Raw genomic sequence first — 27,097 nt, 5'->3', positions numbered from 1 at the left:
TGTTTTTTCCTCAGGTCTCATTCAAGGTTGCAAAGACGTTCGCCAGGCGTCCGCAAACAGTTGTTATGGTCACAAACAGTTTTTCTTGTCGCTATAAAATTTTGAACATATACAAGAAAAACTGTTTTCTCTTTCACAACATTGCAGCATAATACAAAATGTAAAACATACAGCAATTAAATCACACAATGGAAAAGTAATAAAACCAATATTGCATTTACAGTATATGACATGAAACCTTCACTCAGTCGCAACGCTACAGTGCAATTTACAAAATACATCTTTAATAAAATAAAATAAAAATAAAGACCAAAAAAGAATAGTTCAGAAATACCACACACTATTTACGGGGGAGTACAGTTTTTTTTTTCTACAGCCAAGTTTTAGTTTTAGTAGTAAGGATCTTAAAATTCAAGATGGATTTTATTTCTGATGGCAATGTGTTCCAGAGTTGACAACTCTTATAGGAGAAGGCTGATGGATTTTGCAGTCTTGGTTTGGGCAGCTTCTGTTTTTTTTTTCTTTCTCCCAATAATTCAACTGAGTGGCTCAGGTGCTAAATTTACAGTATAGGCCCTCACTTGTAAATAATTTTAGAAAGCATAATTGACCAAAGCTGTCAAAGCTTAGGAGGTTATATCTTTTGATAATGTGGCAGACTTAAACAAAAAAAAAAAAACAATTACTTTAAGTTTGATTATCCAGGGAACCAATTGATTTGTTGTCAGTGGGAGGTGCTTGAAATCCTGACAGTAATGTCAAATTAATTTAAATCTTTTTTTCTCTCTTCATATTGTTGTATAAAGGGGAATCTCAAACGATTACAAGACCATGCACAAATCTAAATTCACAATCTCAATTTCTATATTACATACTAATAAGACACAATCAAAAGTAAGAATGTAAGAATCAGGCATACATTGCTTTGACCATTAAATCTTTTATTATTATTATTATCATTATTATTATTATTATTATTATTGCCCAAGGTAAGTGTGGGGGGAAAACATAAACACAGAGTAACAAAGATTTTACTTATCACCAAAACATTTCAACTGTTGGTCTGTTTATGTTTGGCCAAGTACATTTGAGGGGTTTCCTAACAACCTAATAACAAACACAACAGAAGATTAAAACAAACACAACAAATAACAAAACACAACAGCAAATTACAAAACATAACAGCAAAAAAATTATATCAGACTGAGTGAGCTTGAGTGCTTGAGTTCTCAAAACCTCCTTAAAAGCTCCAATATAGCCAACTTCTCTTTGCAAAGTGCAGCCTTAAGAATAGATTCAGCTCAAACTGCGACTTAAAGTAAGCTTTCAATAATCACATATTCCCCCAAATTGCAATATTGCCGAATGCATAATAGTTTTGTTTGTTTTTACATGTCTGCATTTGTTAAAAATAAAATCCATACAAGTTATAAAACACGTCTTATTATTTCAATATATTGTTTTTGTTCAATTAAAATGTGTTTGTGATAAAAGATAGAAATTTTGAGTTTGTTACACCACCCAACACAACAACATAACACAGCATAGAATAAATAGCATGGCGTATGATAACGTTTGACCGTGGAGAACAACAGAACATGAAATGGCCCAGTGGATGAAAAACAAACAAACAATAATACTGTCACAAAATACAATATCATAACACTAAAATAATTACCTGGTTCAGTTGTCAAGACAGATGAGGCAAAAAAAGAAATGGTCCAGGTATCTTGTTTGGTCACATCAGTGAAAACACACCAGTAGGGTATCAGCAAACTTGTGAATAAGAACAATAAAGTAAAGAGGAAAGTGCTCCATTCTGTTTGCTTCCTATTTATCTGTCTGTCTGATTGTCAAACTGTCTCTCTTTCACTCTCTCTGTCTCATGACTGGTTCAATAATGGCTAAACTAGGACTGGCAAAGACCTCCAGGCAGGAAGTTATGTCAAAATATACTTGACATCAGCCCGTCATAGGAAATCTCTCGGTGTACTCCACCAGCAGGTCAATATACACTTAGAGACACTTTATTAGGTACACTCACACAATCTAGTGAGGTCGTTTACAGGCAGCTGCATGAAAGAAAAACAAAGAAAAAAAAACTTTTACTAATGATAATTATTCCTGGTTGGATAGTCACTGTTAGGGAGAAATTAATTTAACATACTATAATATTCCTAGGAGGTACAGTAGAGAATGTGGCAAGCAAAGCACGTATGCCTCACAGTAAGTTTGAATCTCATCTCAGGCCTTATTGTGCAGTTAGCATGTTACTGTGGAGTTAGCATGTTTTCATGAGAAATATTCATTTAACAATATATTCATTATTGCTGTAGTTGTTTGCAGTGGTATGCAACTAACTGTAGTTCATCATACTGAGAAACTTTCCTTTTTTTGTGTAATAAAGCAAAAGCTAGTGAGAGCAAAGCAGAGGGAGACAAGCTGAAGGAGCCCAAATCACGAAACTTAGTGATGAGCACCTGCAGGCCCCAGCTACGGAAGGTAAGCGGCGGTCGACCCATTGGGTCAGACACTAGCTGCAACTACCACCAGAGGCTAACTGCGTCTGCGAAGTTCTTTTCCTTTGGATATCTAAAGCAGAAAAACGGTGGCAAAACATGTCATACTGAAATTAATATATATATATATATATATATATATATTTTTTTTTTAAGAATTATTTATTAGTTTACCACTAGATGACACTAAATAATAGACACTGTCCCATTAGACACACACACACTGTCTTCAACTGCAGGATTCCATTATCTCTAAATCTGTGCCTACTTGGTGATTTAAAGGAAATTGACCTCATAATAAACATTCCCATCCAATAGACTATTCATAGTTCTAGCTATCACTTAAACAAAACAATATTGTTACAGTGGAAAGATAAACAAGCTAGCAATATCAACCAATGGTTAACTCTCATCTCATCACAGAATAACACTATAGAGAAATTATTAGGTAAATTAAATAATCAACTGGATCATTTTATAGAAACTTGGTCACCTTTTAGCGTTACGCTGACTTTAGATTATTAGAGTATTACACAGTCATCATCTCCCTCTGCTTTTAACACTATACACCACCTAAGGGCCACACACACAGTTTCTCACAAGTGAGTACACCCCTCACATTTCTTCAAATATATAATTATATCTTTTCATGTGACAACACTGAAGAAAGGACACTTTGACAGACTTCACTTTGCAATTTCCAAATGAGAAATTATATTGGCGCACACGGGGTCAAAATTATTGCAAAAATCAATTGATGCTTATTCAGCAGATGATTGTCAAAAGTCACCAAGAAAGGGCTATCTTTTACGAGTTAATGGATTGCGACGGTGAACGTACAACGAGCTTTTAAATGGAGATGCAAATTAAGTGTGTAACTGTTGTACACATGATGTCTCTTACCTTAATATGAAAAGGGCCAACGTGCTGACTAACACGGCATATTAAGCATTTAGTGTGAAATTAACTGCGGTTTGCTTCCCCTGTAAAATAATGCAAGTTCATTCAAAAGGGGCGCAGCCATGAACACTTGCTTCCAGGCTTGGGGAGTAACGGAATACATGTACCGCCGTTACATAATCAGATTACAATTTTTTTTAACTGTATTCCATTACAGTTACAGGAAAAAACATGTCATCAGATTACAGGTACATTATTAAAAATGGGGATTACTTCGAGGGATTACAATTTCTACGATGACAGAGTGCGAAAGAGGGCGAGACAGAGAGAGAGAGAGAGACGGAAAGAGAGAGAGAGAGAGCGCCCGGGTCCCTATTACCCGCAAATAACAGGGGCACATTGTATAGAATATACATTGTGGTGATATTTATTTTTATTTTGTCTTTATGAGCATACTCAATATTGGAGTAATCCAAAAGTAATTCAGTTACATTACATAATATTATGGTACTTGGATTACATTACTAACTACATTTTTTTTAGCAGGCAACTTGTAACTGTAACGGACTACATTTTAAAAGTAACCCTCCAACCCTGCGTGCTTCATTGAAATTAAAATATATGCTAAATCTTCTAAAATGGGGTCTAGGGATGACTAGTTGTCTGTGAAAAAACCTGACGTCTGAGGTGGTACAGATGTTATTAGTGGTTGGGGAAGCGATATAGGGGACCTGTATAGAGAGCATGACTCTGGGTGCAACATTTGTTAAAGCTCAAAATAGTGGTTAAAAACAGTAGTACAAAAAGTGAATGAAAAAGATTTCCCTCACAGTTTCAAGTATCATAAGTGAGATAAGTATATACGTTCCATAAGTGAGGCTGTTTTGCCTTGTGAGTTTTGTTTTAACACTTTCATCGTAGTGCTGGATCACTTCGGCTTATGCGTCTCTTTATTTAATACAGTAAAGACTGCAGCTCAAACGGCTCCAAAGTCAAATGTGTTTTCACATCAGTTTTGTAAGGCAATTTGACTTCTTCTGATTGTGTGACTGGCATGTCTCGTCAACAAAACAAGAGTCCGTCAGTCAGTGACAGACTGAGAACATGCGTTAACGGACCTATCATCAATACAATGGAATGCCCACCTCTGGTTATTACAAACGCAACCGGGACAGGCAGTGAACATATCTGTGACCGAGCGGACTGGTTATCGATAATTTCTGTAGTTTCCCGAATAGCTGGTCCATTTTCGGGCCGGTACACCCGCTGCCATCGCCCGCATTCCCCCATGTCCGTCATCTCGTTCGCACCCAATCCCCACCCCAACCCAACCCTTGACTAATATTTTCCCAGGTTATGCTATGGTTGACGCAAGCTATAAATCCCAAATTGGTGACACACAGGCACGGGGAGAACATGCAAACTCCAGACAGGAAGGCCGAAGCCCAAAGTCGAACCCACGACATCTGCACTGTGAGGCAGATGTACTAGCGTTAATCTTTTATTTTCAATGCTATCAATCTTGGATGCTTGTGTTTGGAGCTTCTGCTAGAGTGCTTCGTGAGCACTATACTCTTTTCTGTGTATTTATTCTTACTTACAGGTTATTTTTCTTACCTTTGAAATTCAGAATATGTGTACATTGCTTTCTCTGTCTCATTCTCTTACATCATTCAAGCCTCTCCTCTTTTCTCCTTGTCTGTCCAGTGTATTGTTTTCATGTCAGGACCAAACAATCCTATAAAAATAAATTAAAAGGCTGATCCATAATACTGCTATTTTCTCCCTTTGGCTATCATTTGACAACATGAGCTGTTTGCTGCAACACTGACAGCTCAAAATACATCCAGCAATTTTCACAAGTTTCTCTCGCGACTGACGACAAAAAATGAAATAAAAATTGCAGAGCAAAGTGCAGTTCATATGTGTCATAAATGATCTATTTACTGACCTGCCCAATGAAAAAACCCACCTGTTTGGAGTTTGACATTCTGATGAAGCATTCCTGATGTGAACTAGTCTGTAGCTCTGTCTGTCGCCTTCTGGAGTGGTCCAAAGTCCTGACTTTAATCCCATTCGTCGCAAGTCTACCAATTAATGTATGGTGTGCCTCAAAGTTTAATTCTAGGCCCTTTATTGTTTAATTTATATACTGTACTGTATCTTGTTGGCAGTGAATTTCCATTGTCATGTTGATGATACACAGCTGTTCTGTATATTTCTGTCTCATAATTATACAAGTCCACTTGATGTGCTTTTTAACTGCATTTTCGACATCAAATCTTGGATGACAGAGAACTTTTTTCTAGCTTAACCAACTTTCACGCAAATGAAATTTTACTTATCGATCCTGAGGCCCAGAGAGAGAAGCTTCTAACCAAAGTCCAAGAAAATTCCTTAAACCCCTCACAAGTGAAAAACCTGGGTGTTATTTTAGGGTGGGCTCACTTTTGTCAAAAAATAAATAAAATAGTTTTTGATCACTCGAAGAATATAGGCAGAGTCTGCCCCTTTCTTTCTCCAGCCAACACGGCAACGTTAAGGCATACTTTTCTCACCACTTGGGTTGATTACTGTAATGGCCTGTATTTCAAGCTTACAATTGAATTATTACAGAACTTGGGAGTGGGCACGTCCTGACTAAGACCAGAATTCTATCAAATAATAATGGGTCTGTTCTTGTCCCTCCTTTGTCACAGTTTCATGAATTTGTATAAAGTTGTAGTTGTAAACTTGTAGTACTGTATATGTGTAAAAGAACAAACATCTAAATCAGTAGACAAATTCCAGTTTATTAACAAGAGCAGTAGTGTTGGTACAAGGCTGGAGCTGGAGGGAAGCTCGGAACAGTGGTCTGATATTAGCTAAAAACAACTGTCGTTGTAGCCTGTAATATCCCTTTCTTTGTCCCTTAAACAATGGAAAGAATAAAAACTATTTGAAAAAAGTGAAAAACTGAAGCCTCCCCTTTGAAAGATTTAAATGTAAACTGAGTATCATTTTACGAATAATTTAATTCATACACAGTACAAAACGTGCATTCCATTATTAATCCACGACTATCAGTTTAACAGTGTACACTGACTACACAAATCCAACTGAGATCCTAACAAAAAAAGTTTTACACATCCGTCACAAACGTTACACGCATGACATAAGGGCTAGTTCTATTTGATCGACACTGAAAAACTTCCATTACTCTACAATTATTTTTTTTACACAAGATTCATCCTCGCAATTGGGCTGTCTTGGAAACAGCCTGAGGTAAGCTTCAACACATGGGATGTAGCGCAAATTCAAAGGTAAAAATATAATTAAAATGTTATATAATGCCAAATTTCCTTAAATGCTGAGCACCATAAACAAGACAAAATTAAAAAATTAAAATAAAAGCTGATGCTGTCGATTGTTTTTTCTCGGAATTTCTAGTAAACACAACACTCAAAGTGACAAAGTATTTTGGATCCCTTTGGCTGACCAAATTCCCTAAATCCATCAGCAGAGGCTCAACCGTTAAGTAGTGCAACACAAATCAAACTAAAATAAACCGATCAGGATGTCGCAGGGAAGGCAAGAAGGGCGACCAGAGCGCTCAATGTTCCCATTTCATCTTGCGGCCCACGTCCACCTCGTCTAGCCCGGTGGCCGACCTGGACTGTTGAAGTTCTCGGAGCTGTGCGTGCGTGCGAGGCTGCTGCTTCTTCAGCTTCTGCAGGTGAACGTCAATAGGGTCCAGTTCGGGCTCGGAAGCTGGAACGGGCAAGTAGCCGCCGTCCCTGGGCAGACACATACAACAGCCGGCGCCGGCAAGGTCCAGCTCGCTGTACTTGAACTCCAGCTTCTTCAGCTTGAAGTCCACCATGTCGACAGATTCACTCATTTCCACCAGAAGGTTCCAGAAGACGCAGCTCAGGATGATGCCAAGCAGCTGCAGGGAGACATGCAAACCGTTCAAGCAAACACAGGCATGACACAGGATGATATTTGGTGGACTGAAAGCGGGTTAGAGTCTATCGCAGATGACTTCAATCCCACATAACATGGAAATTTGTGCGCAAACACCAAAGAGGAGTGACTCTGAAGTATGAGTGTGTACCTATTTCCCAAGGTGTGAATTAGGCGTGAATACCATAGAAAAACATATCATACTTTAACTTGCGTAGCGGATCCGGAAGTTACATTAATCAACACCAGTGAAGTGTGCACGGCTCATTTAACATGCTACTTTGAAGGAGCATTTTTTGCATACAAGCAGTTTAATCAGTGCTCATGACTGAACGCATGCTTGGAACTAGTGTATCAACTATAACTCACGGTAATATTACGATGACTGCAGTTGATCGTGATCGGCGTTTTCAAACTCCAAGCCCGAACAGCATGCGAAAATGCTCCTCCCAGGTCCAAACAAAAGTCAGCTGGTGCGGAAGTGTTTTACAACAATTATTATAATGTCTGCCAGGTGTGATGTAACTAGTGTCCAGGACAACCTGCTTCCTCCTTGACAATTATGCCACACGTTATCAGGGTTCAAAAGGTCAATGTGGCCGCCTCCATCTAATTTGCCCCCCCCCCGAGCGACTGATATCGCTCAACACAGCATTCCAGCTGTGTTGATTAAGCATGGCAGCAACGTATTTTCACTGCAGTTGCAGTGTTGCACCACTAGGGAGGCTCTATATCAACTGCAGTGCACCGGAGTGACCTGAAGCAACTACCGAAGAAGAAATAGACACATGCCCATTTCCTGGTTTCCCTCTTGGGCAGAGGCGCCCTGCAACTGTCGCCAAACGCTGAACTATATTTACAATTTAATATGTACTAGCGGATGTATTTTTAATGATTGTAGTAAAAAAATAAAAATAAATTGCAAGTGCGCACTCAGCTGCCGGGTCGCAGCCGGGCCATCCACTTAATGAGAGCTCCAGCCAGCTGCAGCCCGGAGCCTCTGCGCTCTCCCGGCCCATGGTCATGGCTCCAGCTTCAGGAATGGCGGCTTTGGGGAAGCCGGAGAGTGAGGTTAGTTGACTCGGCAAAAACAGTGGCCGAGACTCCACTGACACTCGTGAAATGTTATGGCAGAACCGTTTTAGTGAATGAATGCTTTAACATGATAATAGTCATATTCTTATTGCAACTCTTAACTTAAAGTATGTTGCCTGTAAAAGAAAGTGAGGCAGTTGAATTTATAGAATACATGCACGTCATGGTGCATGGTCGGGATTAGGGATGTTTGTTTGTTTTGTATTATTCAGATTTTCTTTTTGGACACATTATTAGAGGTTACATCGATCACATCACATCATTTGCAACATCGACATCCGAAAGAAGGGCTGACGGGTAGAAGCCATGGCTTATTAGTAACCCGTCTCCATCGATTCTTACTATACGCATCAGTCATATACATTGATTATGATGGTCATTGATTCATATCGTTATCAATCCCAGACTTAACTCTGCACACTCCTCGCTCAGTTCATCTTGAGTAATGTAAGTTTCAAGCGAGTCCCAGTCATTTGGAATTGGTAAATCGGTCCCCAACAGGCCCACCCCATCAGGCGAGCAGCGCATATTCTCTCGTTCACCAGTAGGTCTTTGCTGACCTTGGATCAGCTTTCAGACATGTTGTGGCTTCCAGATAAGTAGATCGGCTTGCATTCTGCCCATTGCGTCTACAGCAATGTTCACTCCATTCTGGTTAGCTCAGCCACCGGTCCACCACTGTTGCCAGCATCCAGATGATGCTTAGACACTCCTTAGCACCCACTAAGGCCACCCACCAGCTGAGTAGGCCCCTGCCGGAACCATGTTTACCAACCCATTGTAAATATTTACAGCAAATACATTGCAGTCATAATACAACCTTATATATGTTACAATAATTTCATTTGGGTAAGAAATAATCCACAATGCAATGATGTGTTACTGATTACAGTTATTGTCTCTCAAACTCCGCCAATTCTTCCACTCTTTTCACAATCCGCATTTTCTTCTGAGAAGATGAGTTTCCTTTTGTTTGATTGAAGATCCGAAACAGTCTTTTGTCCATGTCCATGGAGGTTCCATACCACTTTGTTTCCGATGATACATACTCAACTTTTGAGTAGTCACCGATACGGATACCAAATACCACTAGTATATAACGTTCCCCATCCAAAAATTGCAGATGATTTTTAAAGACCTATATATCTCAATATATTTTTCCTTAAAATAGCATGAAATTAATGGCAACTTACCATTCCTATAATTTCTAAATTCTAGTTCTTGATCGTAAAACGGTTGCCTCCACGAGTACTGATATCTTAAGATGAGACTGGTAGCGGCACCGATACGATACCTGATATTGGATTGGTAGCACCACCTCTGCCTCAACATGAGACAAGAAAAACCCCGTTAGTGGTGTGAGGCACACTGTACTTTTGTTTTGTTTTGTTTTTGTAATTGTCCAGGTCATTTGCATCACTTAGCATGCGCCAGTTTACAGGGCACTTGGACGAGTCACCGGTCAATTGCGTGGTGATTGTGACTGAAGTATTGAGGGGTAATTCACACCATGCCACCTGCATGTAAGCCAGCTATGTGAACCACTACACCAATTAAAGCCAAAGGGGTTTATAATTGCCCATTACGTCAATGTAAACCAGGCTGCCCTGTATTCATATGTGTTTATGTAGCATTGAGAGCACCACTAATATTTATGCTTTAACCATCATTTGCACACAAGTAGTGGATGTAAACAAAGTGATTATTTGTATAATTGGCATTGGTGCAAAGGATGGAAGATGGATGAACAAAGTAATGTGGCCCTGGTGTCTCCAGCTGGACAATAAAAATTAAATAAACTGCAGTCTCCGCTGTGTAATTTAGTTGAGGTTCTGTTGTCTGTTAAATGAGAGTGGTGAAGCAGAGGAGATAAAATGCGCACCATAACAGAGTTCTAAGAACAATTCCCCAAATTCACACAGGCACAGAGCTACTTTGTAAAAGCAAATGTGTAGCTAATTTAAGACAACAAATCGCTGGTGTCGGGCCGAAACCTCATAAGTCCTAATTTGGAAAATTTCAATAAAAAAAAAAATCTATACTTTTTTTTGATCATGCCTCACAGATGTATTTTTGTTTACAAATTATGGGCCAATCTAAAGTGTTGAAAATGTCTTGCTCCTTTGTTGATGTGAATTTAATGAATACACCGTTGCACCAATAGTGCCAACTCCCATTTAACACCAGTTTGAATGTAATGTTAATTCTGAACACAGCCACATCTTCGGTTATGAGGGTGTGCACACTTGTGCAACCACATTGCCTCAGTTGTTTTTTTTTCTTCCATTTTCCCTTTTAAAACATTTCATTTTTATCAATTGAGTTGTAATGTTTAGAGATTGTTTTCAAATAAATTTCCCCTGTCTCTTTTTTAATATCATAAAAGCCTGGCATTTGAACAGGTGTGACTTTTTATAGCCACGGTATGACCTCATACAAAATGTGTATGCTTGACTCCATGAAAATGGATTAACAAATCCATGCTGCACGTTGGTGCTACTGTTAGTGTTCACAGCTGTGTGCAGTGCTCAAGAGAAACTGAACGCGACACAAGACAAGCCTTGTTTAACTCCTCTGTAAACTTCTGGTCTGCCGTAACCACAGTGGCATCGAAGGACACTACAAGTCAGAACTGTAAGGAGAACCTGGATGGGGGGGGGGGGGGGGACTACCTGCCTGTGGTGATCAGCTGTGTAAATCTCAAGTACTTCAGCACTGTTGTGTCATTCTGTACAAATCTCCATAGAGTTTTCAAAGATGCCAGCATCATATCAAAAGAGAAAACTAGATTTCATCAACTTTGGACTTCTACCATGCAAAAAAAAAAGAAGAAGCTTGTTGAGGTACGGTGGCTTAGCACCTTAACTTTGAAGTTACCTGCGGCAGGCCGATGGCACAACACAGTGCGACGGTGATTCCAATGTTGTCACTCATCCAAAGGTTGACTGCATGGATGCAGCCTCGCACGTGGATCTCCTCCTGCAGGCTTTCACGCTGATGCACAGCAAAAAGAAGACAAGAGGACACTTAAATTCCAACAATGAAGTGCAAAACTGAAAAGATATTATTTAAAAGGTCCTTCCACGCATCTCTTCACACAGAAAGTTAGAAAAAAATGTAATGTCAACTGACACGAGAAAAGGTGAGAGCCATATTCTCACTGATGTGTATGATCTTAACAGAGAGGCTCTTAACCTTGGTGGAGGTACTGAATCCCACCAGTTTTCTTTAGTGAAGAATAAATAGATTTTTCACCCAAATTCAAGACATACTTATAGGGTTTACTGGTAAACAAATTAACAGGGAGAGAAGCCTTTTCATTGAATCTGTCTTTTTTTTCACATTAAATTCAGAAAGCGTTGCGTTCTTGTGTTCCCCATTTCCATGCAGCTTTTAAGGAAGTGTTCCTTTAGTTATGGTTGGTAACTATTTAGTAGAATTGCTCAACTTGGCATTGCAAATCATGCAGTTAGGACGTTGACTCCCATCACTCAACTCTATATTTATAGATCACTTTAAAACAGCCATTGCTGTTTTCCTTAAGATGGAACCCAGGGGCAGCAGATACAATGTAAACAGCAGAGGCCACAGAATTGAACCCTGTGGAACACCATACGTTCCGTTATGCATGTGAATTCATATTGCACATATATCATATTACATCTTTTTTTGCTCAACATTAACGTTAGTATGAAGTGAATATAATTAGAGCTGTCAAAATTGATCAATTAAATCGACATGTAATCGATTAATTCATTGACAACTATTTTAATAATCGAGTAATTGTTTGGAGCCATTTTTTTATTTAAAGTTGTCCATATTCTCTGATTTCAGCATTTGTTCACTGATTTCTTTAGTCCTTAATGAAAGAAGACTGAATATCTTCTGTGTTTAATCAAAATAAGACATTTGCAAATGTATGTTTTTACTTTGGAAAACGATCACTGACCCGAGTGCATCACCCCCCCTTTTTTTTTTTTTTTTTTTTTTTTTAAATCACTATACAAATATGAAACACGAAATAAACACCAGTTAACTCATTCACTCACAGCCATTTTCACTAAAACAATCCCCTTCACTCCCGGCTGTTTTACTGGATTTTGACAGATTTTGCAAGGCCCACAGAAAATTGTGTTTTATTGCTATAAAAACATGAAACCTACCAAAAGAAAGATTAAAGTCTCTTCTTTCATCAGGAAAAAAGTATATTTCTATCCGTTTCCGTTTTGCAGCAATTAGCATTAGAATATAGTTAAGTTTCATCATTATTCACAAATCTATTTAGAATTCTGAGTAATTGAGGGTTTTTTCAACATGGTCCTGGTTCATATCCTATGCTCTGCTGCCACCTGTTGGCCGTTGGTGTAATAACTACCATTTCTTCAACCGTTCTCTGCAGTTGAGAGGCTGCCTCAAAGCCTTCTCTATGCTCTAGCATAAAATAAAATAAAAACGCATAAATACGTCTTTGGGACACTTAAAACATTTAAAATGGAACATATTTATACGTTTTTGGGCGCAAATCGGTTAATAAACAGTAATCAAGTAAAAAAATGCTTTTGTAATACACTTTAATGCAAAATTAAATCGAATCAGATTAGTCGATTTAACTAGATAGACAGACAGACAGCATTAATTACAATAATAAAGAAACCATACAACGTACCATAACAACAGTAAAAAATTGACTACTAAATTCCCTGCGGCACAGTTAGACCAAGCAATGTAGCGTGATCACTTGTAGCCGTTGACAGCCAAGGGGGCGTATCATCACAAATCATATGATTCGGATGTGTCTTAATCTTGAACACTGCTGAATCCCTGAGACTGACTGACGAAACCCCTGAGATCCGATCGAGCCCAGGTTAAGAACCTCTGTTTTAATACCAAAAGCATACCATGCAAATGAAGTTTTTTTTCCTTCTAACATGATTAAGGATGGGTACCGAAGACAGCACTTTTTTTAGTATGGACTGATTTGGGTCGGTACTTCCGACTTCCGATTCACGTAAAATCAAATGGTGCCGTTTCGGTTCTGAAGCACATCATTCTAAGTTGTGACTGTGCAGTAGTAGAAGAGTTGACGATTTTCAATGGCGCACTTGAACGCAACACCAGATACTGACGTCACCCACTAGCGCTGGCTTTCAGCACTGATCTGAATAGACGCTCCCCAACTTACGAACGAGTTACGTTCCGAGCGATCGTTCGTAAGGTGAATTCATTCGTAAGTTGCTTCAGTGCTATATTTTGTATTATAATTTATGTTTAAAGCCTATACAGTATAAGTATATTGAAGGTTTATATAAGTATGTTTAAGGCTTGTACAAGTAACCTGCATTGGTTTGTACTGAAAAAAACTTTTAATAAAATGGAGAGAATACGTACAGTACTGTATGTTAGAGAGAGAGCGAGAGACACTTAATGGAAGAACACTTAGGAAGAAGTTGAGGGTCGAGGAGAAGAAGATGAGGGTTGATGAGTATCTTCCTTGGAGGATTTACTAGAAACTGGCCGAAAGAAGCGATCTAACGACGATTGCACAGTTTCCTTCTTTTTTTCATCATAAATGATGCGGTAGCACTGTATGGCATCATTCAATTGATTTGCAACCTTTGTGCAACGTTCAATATTTGGGTCTTGCTGCTCGAAGAGTGCGATGGCTTTATCTATGAGCGAAAACACTCGGAAAAAGGCGCGCAATACAAAATCTAACTTACAGCATCTCTTTCCGGACATTTTCCGACACACGCGCAGACATGTTCGTATGTACCGTTGTTCGTAACTCGAATGTTCGTAAGTAGGGGAGCGTCTGTATATGACTTGATAGCCGATAGCCCATACACTGCAAGCCGTTGAAGCGACAGGTCGGCCATCTTGCTCCTCCCATCTCGCAAGCTGATTACTGTATAAACTATACGGTATGCGTACAGATGAGTAGGCCGTTAGTATATCACTATTTTTTAACAAGTTAAAAAAAATAAAAACTTAACAAGTGGGCGGTATGTGTTGCTTTGAAGAGCCCCCTCCTTTTTTTTATTTTTTTTAACTTTTTTTTCCTTTTCTTTTCTTTTTTTCTTTCTTTCTTTCTGTAATCGCTCAGTTCCTGAGACCCCAAAATTTGATATGGCAGAGGTATCTTTTGTTAAATTAGTTATAATTCTTGAATAAAAAATATACAAATTTTCTCCTGTAAACATCATTAAGCATTTCATTTATGCATGTATGGTTGTATTTGAGTTGTAAAATGTCTGAAGTCCTCTTGTTTATGTTTGTTTATGTACAAATTTAAAACATCATAAAATCATGCTGCTTCTACTAAGAAGCATCTCAAATTTTCTCCAATTTCGATACTGTAAATGTATGGGATCGTATGCTGAGCAATATGGTGGCCTCGCTGCTTCAAAAGTTTTGGCCTATCAGCTATCCAGTCATATATTCAGATCAGTGAAAAAAAATACATTTCCTGGTTTGGAATCGAGCGAGAATTTTTGGGCGCCAAACCAAACAAAATAAAATTTATGACGTATGACAGCCTCCGCGCCGGGTGGAGGATGGCAATGTCCCCGGTTCACCGCAATCAGTGCACAGTTAGAGGGAGGTGCCGGCGCTGTCTTCACATGCTGAACGGGGAGCGCGGGCGCGTCGTGCCGTCACCCGCCTTTTGTCGTTCCTACCTCCATACATACAGGTATATATTCCCATAACCAAACTATTGTGTCAATGTCCTTCATTATCTGTTACACGCCAACATCCTTAATGAGGGTCACACAATACGGCGATGTGCACTATATAAACAAATAACTACAATTGCACATACCTGTCTATCCAGAGCCTTCGAACCACACAGGGTGTTAATGACCTCCCCTACCTGTGGAAAGAGCCCACAATGAGTCTGTCTCAAATTAGACATAATGTAACAGTGACATGCTGGGGGGGAAATGAAGGGGAGCGCTGTGCCTATGTCGCCTGCTTGTCAGAGCATGAACTTGGCGTGCTAGAAAACGGCAGCCGTGAAAGCCAGGAAGTGATAATGGCGGCAATCTCGCCCATGTTCGACCTTTCTAATAAACTCTTTTATGAACTGTGTGTGTGCTTGTGAGCGTCAGACAGGGCAACTGTTCCTTATTGCTCCAGTATAGTTGCGCCACTTCCAGAGACCATATGAGGTCTTTGAAGTGAGGGACAAGGATGAAAGCAGACATTGGGAGCACAGAGCTGCCCCTCAAGGACTACCATTTCATTTAGTCAGAGAAATGAAGGCGATGTACCACAACATGTCTGCCTGCACGGCGGAGACTTGGAAATAATTAAAGTCTCTTTTTGCAGTGATAAAGTTGAAGACATGTGTTACTGTCTTCACCAATGGGGAAATAAAACGGGAGGAAGAAAAAGTCATAACCAATATAAGTCCAACTATGCTGTGTATTATGTCAACTGAGGATCTTAACCCGAATTGTATATAGGTCAATCTTTGATATTTTACAAGACTTCCATGGCAGAAAATTACATTACATAGATCTTAATTAATTTAGCGCCGTTCATTAGTATAAACAGTACACATATACTTGTATAACTTTCTTACACAGAACTTTTCTGTATGAATATTGTACTTATCAATAACCATTATATGCTGTTCTAAGCAGCTAAACCATAGGTGTCAAACTCCGGTCCTGGAAGGCCGCAGTCCTGCAGGTTTTGGATGTTTCTGTTCTCCAACACAGCTAATATATGATCAGCTCATCAGCAAGCTCTGCATAAGACTGATAATAATCCTGCTGATTGGAATCAGCTTGTGTTGGAAGAGGGAAACCTCCAAAACCTGCGGGACTTCGACCCTCGAGGACCGGAGTTTGACACCTATGAGGCGAACAAATGAACAGTTAATGACAGATGACCAGTGCAGCTGAACCTGAAAGGCATGTGATGTAGCATGTGGCAACATGTTAAACACATGATACATATGAACAAGTCATGGCAGGTCAAGCTGTGAAGTGATTAGCAAGTTAAATCACACCAGCTTTCTATTTACACCTGCACACCCATGATTAGCCTGAAAAGCCAAAAGGGACCCATCATGATTGCTAATAGTGTATATTCAACTGTGATTAAAGCAAAAGCTAAGTGAAAATACGATTCTATTAAATTCTTCAATCATTAAACTAAAATGTTCAGTAAATTGCTGAACTCAGATTAATAAGGAGAAAGCCATCTGTTTTTTCCCCCCAAACAAGATCCGTAAAGACAAGATTTTTTTTACTGTGGCAACAAGATTTTTTTTTTTTAATGATAACATCTGTTCCTTCTATTTTAACTGAACATATTAATATGCAAATGTTGTTTCTTGCGTATTTTACATTCCCTGGTGGCATACATGGCATACTTGACGTTGATTGCGACTTCACTGGTCACAAGTGGTCGTTGCATGCTGTTAAGCATTTATGTTCACACTGCTTTGAAATCGCTGCACAAGAACCACTTCTTATAGCCAAGCTAACGTCCCCTGGAGAAACACATCTATTTGTATTACTACTCCTTCATTGCATGCAGTTTTGTAAAATGTTGTTCAATACATATAACATGAAATAAAGAATCCTTTAACAGTAAACTTAAAAATGTAACTACCGGTAAATGTGGCAATCAATGATTTTGTTTTTCTTCATTTTTCATATGCAGAATTGCTATCATCATGGTCTGCTTCTTGCTTCCATTTATCATTATCATGTATATGTGGTGCCGCGGCGCACTTCAAAGGGGAGAAGCCGAAAGACAATGACCTCCAAGTTTTTGTGTGTGTCTTGAGAGGCATATTTTTGGATTGCAAAATGTATGACCTTTTGGCTGTTCTTACCCACGTAGGAGTAGCACTCACCTCATGACGGACACAGCAGGTATATGGAACCCCACACGCTAGAGGGCCGGTACCGTTACAGAAATGGTATTGGTTGACTCCCCAGTCCTTATATTCATCTCCTCCACAGCATGAAAACTGGACAAAACAGAACAAACCTTTCTGTTTCTGTGCAATTGATTCAGAAAACAGCTACTGACTTATCTACAGCAGGTTTTGTTGACAAATTATGTTTTCATTGTACACATTTTGGATCCATTTTAGATAATTAAATCAATCACTTGGGTCAGACTTGTCTCGTTATCTCATTATCTTATTGAAGGACAACTAAATTTTTATCAGTTGGCTTTGAAGCACAAATAGCACTGATGCCATTTCAATCTTTCCATCTATTCATCCATCCATTTTCTCAACCGCTTGTCCTCACAAGGGTCGCTGGAGCCTATCCCAGCTGGCTTCGGGCAGTAGGCGGGGGACACCCTGAACTGGTTGCCAGCCAATCGCAGCATTTAATCTTTATCGCTCCAATAGAAAATGCAATGTTTCCGGGCAGCAGAAAAATTGAAACTGAATTTATTATCTAGACCGATTAATAAATAAAATACACAGAAAAATTCTAACTACCAATCCCCAGTCAGTAACATCACACGTTAAAGTGTAGGGAAAGTAAGATTATACTTTGTTATATGGCATAACATCTTCCGATTTAAAAAACAGATAAACATTTGAATGAGGAGTAACATCATTTTGTCTGTCTTCCCTTTCATTCATGAAAACAGACGAGAACATCTGGCCACATACAGACAAATGTATCCTCTTAATATGTGATCGCTGACAAATTTGCAAGGCACTGCCATTTTCAAATCATTTCACTCTAGGGTGCGTTTTGATGGTGACAGGTCTCTAGCCTGGCAAGCCACACCCATCTTCTTAAATGAAAGAAAGTGGGTGTGGTCACTTGGTCGTTGAAAGCTACTTCAGCCCGGCTCAAAACAAACCGTGCAATCACATTTGTTTATTTGCTGTGACGTAATCTTCATTGAGCAGTGTCACTTTTCGGCGCTGGAAATTTCTTATCACACGAATCATCACGTTTTTACCGGAACAATGACGCAAGTCATTCACTACACTTTTCTTTGAGTAGCCATGTTGAATTTACTTGATAACCGCCCACCACCACTGTTTACTGTTTTTCCATTGGTTACAGCAATGAGTCTGGTTTCCAGGCTAACCGCTCACATAGCGTGCAGTGTTTTTTTTTTCCTCAAGGTGAAAAACATCAAACAAGGTATTCACTTCAAGGTCACCTCTGACAAAAAGTGCACCTTGCACAGCAGGCTTTAATTACAACACTGACATCTCTGCCTGCTCTGAAACCCTCCACTCGCAATGACCAGTCAAATTGGACCTTTTGCAATTAGCAAATCACATTTTATCATATTGCGATTACACTGCAAATGCAATTAATCATTCAACCCTAATTCTTACTGAAACGTGTGGTATTAATCCAACAAAATACCGCTATGAATGTGTGCGAATGGGAGAATGTGAGGCTTTATAAAGCGCTTTGGGCACCCTATGGTGTAGATAAAGTGCTATATACAGTAATTGCAGTCATATCTTCAATCAAAATTACAAAAATGTTTAAAATAAACTCAAAACTTAAAGCAACACAAAAAAAGTCAGTTCTATAATTATTGCAGTGTTGCTTTTCATTGTACAGTATATTGTGAGTCCATTTTAGTCAAATGCACTGAAAAGATGACCTTCAAAATCCATTAGAAAGCTATCAGTCATATAACAATCCTATGTTCATCATTACAGTTTATAACTAATATCTCATTCAGTGAATGCATATTTTAACCAATTACCTTTTCCTGTACGTAATCCAAGATATTTTTGAAGTCCAGGTCATCGTAGTAGTGTTTGATTCCCTCTCGTATGCTGCTTTGAAACAAGGAAGACGTCTGGAACGAGCGCCACCGTGAAAAGGTCAGTGAATAATGGCTAAACTTGTAAACAAAGCCATCGTGAGCTCATTGTGATGAGAGGTGATAATCAGACTCGCTAACAAGCGCTTACCTTCTTTTCAAAGATGAGAGCAATAATGAGGGCGATTGCCTGGAGAAGAAGCAACACACAGAGAACGCAGAGGAACTGCGGAGGGATAGAATAAATATTACATTATAAAGAGGCACACAAACGCACGTAAATGCTTTCTTTTTAATATTCTCACCATGTGCAGCAGGGTTTTGTTGTCTCTGAGGGAGCCAACCATGCCCACAAGTGAGACTGTGAACATTACCAGACCCAGCAGGATCAGCACCACTGCAGGAGCCAGGAAGAGACCCTCGAGGGTTCGATTTTTCTGCCTTTCCACCTCGGCGTACACCCCCACGCAGAGCACACAGAGACCCACCAGCTGGACAAAGAAAACAACAGGGTTTTCTCACAGTTGAAAAGAATCACAATGTGGTGCTAGAATTGCGGCGAGAATTCCTTTGATGCTTTTTTTTTTTCTGAAAAGACACCCTCTTTCTCAGATACAATGGCTCACTGAATGTAATTCAGCAGCAAAGCAGTTATGCCTCTCTAAACACATAATTTCCTCATCATGACTGCAGAAAGGCACTTTTTAGAATAATATGTTGTATTTGCCCCCACATGTCAAAACACAGCATTCTGATTAATATTGCATTTGTGGAATATGAGTTAAGCAGCAGTAAATTACACCTGTTTTTTTCCATCTCAGGGGGCGACCATTTTCTCCCTTGTTTTTTTTTTTCCTCCTGAGAAAAACAACAACTTGCTGTCGACTGAGAATGACATGACAGTTGCTCAGGGCTCAGGTAACGACCAATCATAGCCCACCTTCAGAATACAGGTAAATATTCAAATTACAATGAAAATGCTAGGAATAGTGTACTGGAAATGCCTATTCAATAAATAGCCTATTCAATTAGTATTTGAGGGTATGGATAATTTGACTCCTTATTGCTGCTAAAAACAAAAAAAAAGTTTATTATTTACCTCAGAATCTTTTACATGTTTTAGAGAAAATGTGAGAGATTACATTTCACGAAGAATTCTGTTAGTCACGTGATTCATAAGGTCAATTTCAAGGTCAACTAAAACAAAAGGTCAAAGGGTTTTTAAAGATGCACTAATCTTGATGATTGCAGATTTGGAACCCTTGTTTAATTCCCCTTCTTAAAATACTTATTTTGTGAAGATTGAGCCAGTAGTGGAAATATAAGGCTTCAAAGGAAGGTGGCCACGCCCCTTTTTGTTGAAAATAGTACAATTTGGCAGGTCGTGGCTCTCAAATCTCTGCTCCCATTGACCTGAAATTTGAAATTGAGTGTTGTGAGATCACTATCAACAAGTACACTAACTACATTAACATCAATATCTGTTTGGTTAAACACACTGGGTAATTTGGAATGGAATGACCCCAAAACTATATTTTATGGGTACTGCTGAATTGATTTGTGAGAAGATAATTATTGTTTTTTTAAAGCTTATATTAAAGTCATACAAAAATAAAAGCGATGAATGGATTTTCCCTTTATCCAATTGATTTTCAATCGAGTGCACAAGCAATCTGCTTTATGACTTCACCTCCATTTAATGCTCACACTCGCCCATAAAGCATTGGCAGAGACCTTTGGCTTTGTTCCTATAGCCAACATCAGCATTCTTGCAAACACTGGCATAAATGAAACAAAAAACATAAAACAATATTCATCAACAAAAACAATATTCATCGTCAAGGTCCATTTCTAGAAGACAGTCTTGTGGCTGGAAGTGACTGATAGAATGAAATCCTCAGAACTGAACATTGTGCCAACAAATGCTAAAATAGAGGCCACAAGATTGACAGAAATGATGACTTAGGTGGCTTATAATACCTACCTGGCTATATATATATATATATATATATATACACATATGTATACATACATATATATATATGTATACATATATATATATATATATATATATACATACACATATATATATACATATACATACACATATATATATACATATACATACACATATATATATATATATATATATACACATACATATACATACATATATATATATATATATATATATATATATATATATATATACACATACATATACATACATATATATATACATACATATATATAAATATATCGGTGTTGAAACGACACTAGATAAAACCTAAATTTTTCACATATAACTCTACTGGCAAATATTAATGGCCTACCACCACACAGTGGAAATTCTGATGATGAACACATTGTCCAGTCCTGTTAAAAAACAAACAAACAACTAAACTTACATTTTGAAGTTTTCAAGTTTTTATCTCCTGAAATAACAGAATCATAAAATCCAAAAATGCATTTATTGTATCTGTACAGTCTGTTTTGTATTTGCTTTGTTGGGACTGTTTGAAGTGTACTGTAAACCCTGAGCTAACATTGGTGATGTGAAGAATTTGACATAGTAGCCAATAGCCATTAGTAATTTTGAGCAGCAATTTTTTGCAGGTTAATCCCAGGCACAATTTAACAATAAAAATGTGACAATATAACAAGGAGGTTGAATGTAGGGTTGCAGCTGTTGAATATTTCAGCATTTGAGTATCCTACTGAAAATTCTATACAATAATCATGTATTCGCTAAACTATATTTTTTACTTCATACATTTCACTTAAAAACGAAAAACCTATTGGATTCGCCTTGTATACAATCAACAGTTTTTGTTTCTTAAATTGACTTGCGCTTGAAAGTTTACATCGGGGTATGTAAACTTTTGTACACAACTGCAAATGTACAAAAGTTAAATGTCACTTGTTGACAAAAAAAAAAATGCCAAGAATTGTCACCATAATTCACACGCACATCTCATGTCAACTTAAACCCCTGAAAATATCAAAACAATTGCCGCAGTATTTTGGATTTTACGGGCCTTAAGCTTTTGTCTCAACATGCAGTATGCTCATAAGTTTACATACCCCTAGCACATCTGTACACTCCCGTGAACTGTAACAGCAAACTGTATTTTATTGTCTAGAAACATTGTCAGTGGGGCAAAGAAATCTAAGTTTAAACTTAAACTTAGCATTTCTTTTTTTTCTTTTGAGTGAAACCAACCTGTGGTCTGCTTCTGATTAGGGCTGCCATGATTAGTTGATTAGTCACGACTATGTTGACGATCAAAATGGCAGACAATTCATTCAATTGTCGACGAGTGGCTTATGTATTTATTCGCCGCTTTGTATTTCTTTTCTTTTTTGTTTTTCTTTCAAAACTGTCTTGTCTCCTGTTTCTCTCGCTGTCTGTATGCCACAGTAGCTGTAATCCGGGCACATGTACAAAAGGTAAACAGCACCTAATGACAAAAAGTTATGAATTGTCACCAAAATCCACATGCACATCTCTACTCATGTCCACTTCAATCTCTGAAAATATCATAACAGTTGCCACTGTATTTTGGATTTTATTTTTCATACCATACAGTGTGCTCATAATGCATTTTTTTAGGCTGACGCCGATAGCGATTTTTGGCAGGGAAAAAATACCCATTACCGATTAATCTTCCCATTTAAAAAAAAATATATATATATAACGCATAAAACTACCCCCCTCCCCCATTACTTTTGAATGGGAGTCACTTATACACGGATTTAAGATATTAAGATTTACTCTGCTTTGAATGACAAGTCCATACTGATGTCATGAAGTATACAAGGTGATTGTATAGATTTATGTGTCAATAATAAAACCATTCTTACTTGTTTACAACTGCTGTACTGTATATGGTTAGAGTACATACTGTAATTGGGCTGGAAAAATAGCTATCAAGATTATTTGATTGAGTTGAATATCATGATTAAAACAATTTGTGATTTCAAAACTTAATATTTATTCAACTACTAAAGCTGCTCAACTACTTAATAGTGTCATCGTAGTGTCATGCCCATTCATCCCTGCATTTTGAATAGTTGGAACATTATTGTTTTTGTCAAGTACAAATTATGTTGTAAATACGTGAAATTCAAGCCTCTTGCATTTTTATTACTCATTTTCATTCTAAGCATTAACTATTTCTTTTATATATTTTTATCTTGTGTTATTTTCACAAGTCTTGGGACTTACTGGGCTAACCTGGGACCTCAGGGATTGTATTTTGTGCAATGTCATGTGGAAATGTGTGTTAAGACAAAAAAATAAATTATTGCATGTCTGCATTCTTGAATTTTGAGAAAATAAATTATTTGAATCCTTCAAATATCAATTTTAAATATAATGTGAAAGGACAACGACGAAATAAATAAAAAAAGTGAAGTACTAAGAATAGAATATACAAAAATAATAGCGACTGAAAAAACAGTAAGAACAAATACTGACTATTCCTGTGCGTTTTGGTCTCTTGGGGGCAGTGTGGTGCCGTGCATCCATGGTGTACACACTTAATGTGAGTACAGAAGAAAGTTACGATTGAATTCTATTAAAATAACTAGTTTTTCACACATTGGGAAGAATTTGAGCCTTTGCGTAGTGTTACCTTACCTGTGGGTATGTGGTTCTACAGCATTTGTATGTGAATACTGTATTTGTTATTTAAAGGACGAACACTCCCGAAGTCAATGCTAACTTTTTAAAAATTTGAATGGGATACTCCCTTCGCTTTTAGCATTAGCGCTTAGACTAGCGATGTTTCAAAAACAAAGCATGTTTTGTATTAAATATGCAGTGGATGTAATTTATTGTCGTGTGTTTAGTTTTACAGTCAACTCCAACTGGGGTCTCATTAAACAGCTTAAAGGACACTTAGGGACAACAGAATAACATACGCTACACACTTGCTAGTTGCTAATGTTATGCAAGAAAAATGGTGCATTCTGGGTACTTTCACAGCGTACACACACAACTTCGGTTTTCTTCGATTATAACGTTATAAGGGGAAAATAATCGTCCATTTGGCGCAATTGTCCGATTGTTTTGGCAGATGTTTGGAGGGCAATAATCGGCCGATTATAATTGGCGGCTGATTATTCGGCCGGGTCATACTCATAAGTTTACGTAAGACATACCCCTAGGCATTACACTTTACATTACATACCCATAGGTATGTAAATTTACAACCAAAACTGTATAGTCAAAAATACAATACAACTATTCTGTTGAAAGATGAGTCAGAATCATTTCCTAAATTGGCTGGCATTCTAGAGGGATTGTCTTTTCTGAAAATGGCTAGACTTGAATGAATGGAGGGGGACAATATTTAGTCAGAGCTCAATACTTATGCTGAAAAGCTCTATACTACTCCAAATCACTACAATAATAACATATTTGTTGGATTGATATGTCACTCACATTGTCAATCTGAATAAAATGATTTTACTGTAGTCAAAAAATATACAATTTTCATTTATATTTCTCATATTTGGTCTTGATAGACTCACTAGAGTGTCCATGTCCCTGTTGATTAGCCTGCAAGCTTAATTCTATTAAATCAGCTTGGCATGTGATACAAGAATGCTGAAATATAATAACACTAAGGCAAGTGGCAGCTTGATAGATTGTTACAGAGAAATTACTGTTTATTAATGTGAAATAGTTAGTGTATAAATACTAAAATAGTTTGACACTGATAGAAAAAGCATGCATGGCCGCTGTCATTTTGTATCGGCAAAACAACAATCATTCTTGCCTTTAAGGGGGTCCAACGCCCTGCACCACTGTGCTGTTCATTAGCCGGTGAACGATGAGTAAAGCCATGAGAGCAAATTTCACGATGTATTGTTCAAATTGTACACTACGCATTCAATAAACACATTTAAGCGTTTTCCTCAAAATGCAAGTGGGTTGCAGTGGCATTAGTTAGAATTAGAACGCTCGTGTTTTAGCAGCTAGCTAGCATCCCTATACCAAATCCCGTTAGCAAATATAGCAATTTAAATTGAGGTTCACCAAGAGTAAATATGCTTCAGCATATGCTTTATGTTGATTCGTTATAGAGTTTCGGGAAGCATAATCATATGTGCTATCCAAGACTTAGTCTTCAATCGCAATTAAAGCATATTATACCTATCATTGCACTGTAAACCCGCCTATTCATCGGGTCTTTGGTTTCATAGGAAACAGATATACTATTTAAAAGTGTGGTCAAACGGGAGACAGTAATATTTATTGATGTATGCCGAATAATATGATGAGCAATCCTGATTTTCAATATACCCGACTGTGTCTCTTAAATAACCTAATTATGCACATTAAGTCTGGAGTTTGACATTCAAGTAGTCTTAAATTGAAGTCTGGGTATGCCTTAGAGTGGCTCGCGTTTACGATTCAACACCCCTTTCATCGTCATTATTTTACCAATCACGTGTCAAATTAAAAACAAGTAGATACAACTTACCGAAAACAGCATCGAATAGACATTGAGTGTAAATTTGATGAAGTAATAGAAGTGGTTGCTTTTCCTCAATTCAGAATAGGGAGGCATGGCCGCTTGCGTTGTTGGCGCTAGCAAGGCAGCTCGCTAACTACCCTTCGTTTCGTTTTTGTACTTGTAAGAAACAAAATAAAAATGAAAAAATATTACACCGTTAATAACATGTTCAAGCGAACATGTTCAAGCGAGTAAACATTTATTTTGTTCTTTTTTAAAAGGTATATGGTCTCATTTCGCACACGGTTGGAACAAAACCACTTCCGTGCAACCGGCTCCTGTACGCTTTGTTTTGAATACAACCTTAAAGGGCCAGCGCCCAAAACGACACTCCCGTTTATCTCACTTATTGATGCTGTAATGTACTGTACTGTACTGTACTGTACTGTTTAATATTTCTTATCAGAATAATTAATATTTTTTGCAGTTGGTGTATACTAATTACACCAATTTTTATTATTATTATTATTATTACTATTATTTTAGATGAAGTATCTGATGACACGTTAGAGACATTAAACATGAAAAGGATCACTGCAAAGTGAAGGCCCAAATTGTTTGTTCAGACTCACTGGCCTCAAATGTTAAAATCTGAGAGGGGTGGGGGGGGGAGTGAATGCATAGTCCATGTACAGGAATTGGGGGAAACAAATCTGTCATAGCTTACTCTGCTAAGAAGTTAGTTTCTGAGTGTAGGCTACTGAAAAAAAATCATGAAATTACATTGTCAGTATGTATGCATTCAAAATATATTTTGGTACAAACGAAAACATCATTCATATTACAGGAAGTGCATTACCTCTCAGCCTCTATTCAATGCTAATCCCTAGCTCTTGCTTCATGTTACACCAGTTGTTGTTGCCACCACTTGTTGGATATATTTGGCATGCTAGTGACTGACGTATTTACAAATGGGTTTACCCGTCACAAAGCTGGCCATGTGTCAAGTTCACCCCCATGAGATTATCTCTCTCTGGTTGTTTTTCTTTTAAGATTTGTTTTATCCTGAAGTCATTGCATTGCTACTGTAGAATTTTTTATCAACTACAATCAGTGCTGGGCATACCTAGGTGTACATTTAGGCTACATGTGTGGTATTATTTCAAATTCAGTGGTGCAAATTTCTTACAGTCTGCATGTAGTCTGGTCTGATTAAGATACACAATCTGCCCCTAATTAGGTTGTACTAAACCAATTGTTGCAGCACATTGATTTAGTAAGTTTGGGGTTCTTTTCTGGAGTTAGCATGTTCCCCCCATGCGTGCTTGGGTTATCTGCAGCTGCTCCAAGCGTGCATACACCCTCATCCCAAATTATGCACTTTTGTTT

The 27,097-nt window shown here is 38.0% G+C and overlaps 2 protein-coding genes across 6 annotated transcripts in view; both read right to left on the bottom strand.

Moving 5' to 3' along the window:
• The window catches only part of slc4a5a (solute carrier family 4 member 5a), a 57,701-nt gene extending 55,841 nt beyond the window's left edge, over positions 1-1,860 (bottom strand). For all 5 annotated transcript variants that reach the window (XR_013293434.1, XM_077561234.1, XM_077561235.1 and 2 more), the window contains exon 1: positions 1,679-1,860. The gene's annotated coding sequence lies outside the window, so the exon portion shown is untranslated. The remainder of the gene's footprint in view (positions 1-1,678) is intronic.
• Positions 1,861-6,191: 4,331 nt separating this feature from the next.
• Positions 6,192-26,057, bottom strand: LOC144049490 (tetraspanin-15). Its single transcript, XM_077562462.1, has 8 exons — positions 25,736-26,057; positions 19,547-19,732; positions 19,393-19,467; positions 19,182-19,277; positions 17,332-17,448; positions 15,280-15,330; positions 11,337-11,453; positions 6,192-7,347 (listed from the first exon to the last, which is right to left on the bottom strand). The coding sequence occupies exons 1-8, from the start codon at positions 25,820-25,822 to the stop codon at positions 7,012-7,014; spliced, it is 1,065 nt and encodes a 354-aa protein (XP_077418588.1). The 5' UTR covers positions 25,823-26,057; the 3' UTR covers positions 6,192-7,011.
• Between the last annotated feature and the right edge of the window lie 1,040 nt (positions 26,058-27,097).

Source organism: Vanacampus margaritifer, chromosome 3, assembly GCF_051991255.1.
Source record: "Vanacampus margaritifer isolate UIUO_Vmar chromosome 3, RoL_Vmar_1.0, whole genome shotgun sequence".
Taxonomy (NCBI): domain Eukaryota; kingdom Metazoa; phylum Chordata; class Actinopteri; order Syngnathiformes; family Syngnathidae; genus Vanacampus; species Vanacampus margaritifer.
Note: the sequence above shows the minus strand (reverse complement) of the source record. Positions and strands in the feature narration are given on the sequence as shown.

What these genes read in the sequence shown, in the direction of transcription:
- LOC144049490 (XM_077562462.1), bottom strand. Translation starts at nt 25,822, where the DNA reads ATGCCTCCCTATTCTGAATTGAGGAAAAGCAACCACTTCTATTACTTC. An exon ending in CCTGCTGTGTCCGTCATGAG is followed by an intron (nt 15,331 to 17,331) that starts GTGAGTGCTACT and finishes CTCTTTCCACAG; the next exon opens with GTAGGGGAGGTCATTAACAC. An exon ending in GTGCCATCGGCCTGCCGCAG is followed by an intron (nt 7,348 to 11,336) that starts GTAACTTCAAAG and finishes GTCTCCCTGCAG; the next exon opens with CTGCTTGGCATCATCCTGAG.